This window comes from Akebia trifoliata, chromosome 13 (assembly GCF_017979445.1).
Source record: "Akebia trifoliata isolate Shusen 1 chromosome 13, ASM1797944v1, whole genome shotgun sequence".
Taxonomy (NCBI): Eukaryota; Viridiplantae; Streptophyta; class Magnoliopsida; order Ranunculales; family Lardizabalaceae; genus Akebia; species Akebia trifoliata.
The window spans coordinates 31,610,210-31,614,949 of record NC_141387.1 but is presented as its reverse complement, the minus strand read 5'-3'; the positions used below and the strand labels follow the sequence as shown (position 1 = coordinate 31,614,949).

General features: G+C 35.1%; 1 protein-coding gene across 1 annotated transcript; it reads right to left on the bottom strand.

Annotated features, from left to right (window-relative positions):
• Window positions 1–1,361: 1,361 nt before the first annotated feature.
• On the bottom strand, window positions 1,362–3,713 carry LOC147388319 (aspartyl protease family protein At5g10770-like). The gene is made up of 2 exons (XM_086421174.1): window positions 3,489–3,713; window positions 1,362–2,731 (listed from the first exon to the last, which is right to left on the bottom strand). Exons 1-2 carry the CDS (start codon window positions 3,679–3,681, stop codon window positions 1,482–1,484), a joined length of 1,443 nt encoding a protein of 480 aa, XP_086277300.1. The 5' UTR covers window positions 3,682–3,713; the 3' UTR covers window positions 1,362–1,481.
• Between the last annotated feature and the right edge of the window lie 1,027 nt (window positions 3,714–4,740).

Here is a 4,740-nt window from a genome sequence, read left to right as displayed (position 1 = left end):
GAATATTTTGTAATAAATTTTTAATTTCTATTTTTTTTTTTTCAAGCATTTTCATTACATATTTTTTTAATGTATTTCTATAAATACTTTCAAAATTAGGAAAATATATTTTTTTAATAATTTATTTATAATTTATTTTTTCAATTACAAGAAATGACATTTCTTTCATAATAATAAATTTAACAATTTCCCGTCGCGCCCTTTTGGCATCATCTGACTACGTGCTTATGTCACCTGTAGTTGATTGACTAAGGAGATTTTGACTAATATCGGATTATTTTACTAAGTAGATTTTGACTAATATGCATTGTTTTCCTACAAGTCTTTGGATTTAGAAAGAATCCTCATTTGGTTTTATTAAGAAACTTTGAAGGTAAGAAATCCTATTAAAAAACAAGTGAAGACACTCTAATTTTTTGAGATTGAAATCCATCAAGAACGGAAAGTTTTGATCAATCTAAATGATAGAGTAAAGAGGACAAGGTGATTCTAGAATTGAAGAATCACTAAGGGGAAGTTCGTTTGCATAACAAGTAATAGACTTTACTTTGGATTGTAATGTCACAAAGTATGTATTCTAACTCTTCTAAATAGTATAAGCATGACTATTATAATTAATCTTGAGATATATGTTAGATTCAAAGCTTAGGGAAATTGTGTGTTCGTGGATATATATTGTGAAGAGTGCTGATAATTTGACATACTTTTTGCACATGCACCTTACGCATGCTAACATGGAAGCACATAACTTATTTAAAAAATAAAAATAAAAAGTTTTCTCTCTCTTACCCATTCTTTGCCCACACATTTGTTTTTTAAGATTTCAAATCTTAAAAATGATCATTGGGCCCACATTGATTATCACATTGAAAATCCAACAATACAGCCATCTAGATTTCATGAAAATATTCATATTCAAAAAAATTTAAAAATTAAAAACAATTATTTTTCGAGTTTGATCCAAGGTGTTCAAAACGGACGGCTACTGAGAACCCAAATTTAATAATAAAATTCAACAGTGAAAAATAACTATTTTTATTTTTTATTTATTATTATTATTATTATTATTTTTTAAGTTCATATAAATTTATCCTCTACACCCCCATTTCATCAAATCATGATTTTGAATGTTACAAGGTGATCAAATCTGAAAGTTTCTTTCTTTTCACTATGGACATCAGAGAGAAACTCTCTTTTTCTCTTCATTTTTTTTTTTTAATAAATTATGTGCTTCCAAGTCAAGTTGCATCAGGTGTGTGCGCCAAAAGTACGTCAAATTATCAGCACTCTATCTTGAATGACTAAATATACAACAATAAAAATAAATTCTAATCTTTCTAACATAGTTGTTCAAGGTTTTCATTTCTTGTTCATGTATGCTGCCCGACTTGTTCTAGTTAAATTCTTATTCATTTGTTATTACATATCTACTTATTCACATATTATTCTTCTTTAGTGAAAGAAGAGAGATGTTCTCGTAATTATGAACTACAAGGAACAGACCCAAATCCTATCCTTTCGGCGGCCACATCATAAACCACTTCGAATCCCAAATGCTGTCTATTTCCAAAGATGGTCACATCACTTGGACTACTATTTGCAATGAAAGCTAGGCACAATTGTGACGCATTTAGTCCAAAAAGAATCCCAGACAGATTTTGATCCAAATCGACACCACCTTCGAAATGCAACGTTATCTTTGGTATCGAGAAGTTCGTGTTCCCCGAAAGGTCATAACATGTGTCTAATTTTGAAAACGCTTGAACAGATGGGTACATCGACATCGATTGCCTAAATGCTGACTGAAGTGCTGCATAAGCTGCTGGAGGCAATTGGGTGATTGTGGTGCCAGAGTCTATGACGGTTCCCGAAGACGTAAATACCGATGGTTGGATTGATAATTTTTTATTTGCGACACTTATCCCTAACAATTTTAAGGAATAAAATGATGGGCCACGTGGGTCAGTTACTAAGGGTGTGTACCTAAGATTTGTCTTGGTAGTGGCCCCAAAAGCTAAGTATCCAGTTGAGCTTGCTCTAGATGGAAGACAATAAGAAAATGTTCCCCCAAATATTTTACTAGTTTGGGACATAAATGATATGTTACCCCGTCCGAGGCCCAATAAACCGGCTGTTTTCCCCAAGGTGCCACCATTTTCTTGACCGCAACCAAATAGGAAATTGGGGAATACATCGGAAGATGACAACGTTAACGTCTCACGTGCAAAGAATCCAATCGTTTGCGAATTGTACCCGTACCTAGCACCATAGAGGCAAGTGGAGGATTGGCATCTGGACATCCCAAGTAGGGAGCACTCCTGGGCAAAACAAGAGATATTGGAATACGAGGATGACTTAGAGGGATCGAATATTGGGTCTTGTTGCGGATAGCAACTTCCGGCACATGGTAGGCATTGAATCCATGTCATGTCACATCCCGTATCAAATCCCATCGAAAGATCAAGCTTGGGTGTACCAAATCCGATTTTAACTATGAAATTATAAGTTTCCAAGGATTGGCCGGGACTGACTGGGATGGCCTTCTCCTCCTCGATATCTCCTACTCGTTTGGAAAATTTGGAGTGGATGTATTTGACCCGGGATTCGTCTTGGATGAGGACTTCAATGGTACTGGGAGCCGCCGTTGTTGTTGTATTGTGTCCGTGGACCAATGGTGCGCAAGGCCCATGTTTGTGAGCTAATCGTAGTGTTGTGGGAGATCGTCTCGGACCTGAAAAGATCATGTTAAAATATGAAATGAAGTCTTCGAGTGCATATATATATATATATATGGTGAGGTTGGTTTAGGCCTACTAATCAAGAGTCGTGATTTTTTGACTCCCCATCCCCATTTTTACATTACCCATACTCTCATGTCGTGGCATGTGTTAGGACCATAGTTTTTTTTCCTCGGGATGCCCCATAAATATGTGTAGTTGTGGATCCCTAGGAAAAAAATCCATGGTCCTAGCACATGCAACATCAAACGAGTATGTCAGAGGGGGAGTAAGAAAATCATTGTTCTTTCTAACTTTCCCAATACTCGCTGATGTGGTATTGAGACAGAATCATAGATCTTTTTCCTCAGGATACACAACTGCAAATCTTTATAGGAAAAAGATCTTTGGTCTCAATCCATACCACATCAACCAAGTGAAGACTTTCTAGTTAGAAAATCACCACTCGTTCATTGATCAACCCTTTGAACGATGTATTTCAGTCCATTGGGAAATTTCATCTCAACTGTTTTTTTTTTACCACGATTGATACTAAATTTAGAAAGTTGAATGCAGAGGCACTTAAGAAAAAACAGGGGCAATCACCAAAATGGTCATGTGTAATATAAAGCCAAAATTACTGGTTCAATCATTTTCTTAAAATATTTAATTATTTATCAAAAGTCATATTAAGAACCATATAGACGAGTCATCTCCGTCTCGAACTATCTTGATTTTCCAAAATTACATCATGGGTTTGTGTCTAATTACCTTTGGTGAAGGAATCAGAGCAAATAGTTGATGATGTTAGTAAGGATTTGGCATCAAAAACATGATGGCTCTTTGTTGGACCTCTCCCTCCACCACTATAGGCATAAGCGGCCTTGTTCAAACACCAAGAGTGAAACAAAAGGAGTGAAAAGAAGAGGTGAAGGCAACGGAAGGAGGAGTGGGTGATAGCCATAATGTGGTTTTGTTGGGCTAGTTTTTGAGTTGTGAAGTAAAATATTCTAAGATTTATAAAGAGGGGAAGGGAAAGGGGAGGGAATTAAGGTCATTGTTGCATTATTTTCCGCGTTAGAGAAACATTGAAAGCGACAACAACGAAAAATCTAAGAAGACTTGGAAAAGACCTAAATTATTAATTTAAGAAGACTTTGCATGTATCTGTTCACAAAGACAAAGATCGTTTTAAAACTTCATTTTCATGCATGGTTTCAAAATTCGTCCGTGACCGAGACCTATCGCCCGAGTCGTCTCAATATCAAGTATGGATGAGTTAAACAAATCGATGTATCGGACGAGATTTAAAACCGTTCATTTTTCTCATTGTTGAACGAAACATCTCAAATGTATCGAAAAACTCATTCGAGACAACTCGATTTGTTCACAGACGAGACGAGGTGTCAAAACGTGTTTTAAACTCATGTTTATATGTGTTGTTAAATAATGACTAAGATCATATGCATTGTTTTAAAACTTGATATTCCATTTTTGTCTTGTTTCACATGGATATCAAGAGTTGACTTGCCTGATTCGTCTTGTCTCGGATGAGATTAATTATTTAATTGAATTATTATTATTTATTTATACTCGAATAAATTTATATCTTTTATATATAAAACTTAGTTGGATTACATGATGTTCAGTCAGAAGTAGGGTTGTCAATGGATTGGGTTCAGATTGGATTTTGGTTTATTTGGTGCAATCCGATAGGGATCGGACTTAGAACTTATCACATCGATTAGTAGGATCCAAACCCAATCCAATAACAATCGGATCAGGTCAAATCTGATTTGATATATATAATTTAAATAAAGTCCATATACTTAAATAATATATACTATATAATTTATATATTTTCTCACATTTTAACATACTTGGTCCTTATCAGATCGGGACATTATATATCGAGAATCTATCCAATGACATAATGGATCGGTCCTTATCGAAATCCAAACCCTGGATTGCAGAGAAAATATTACACCGTGTGAGGCTCACTAAATGATAGGGATTATCAAGT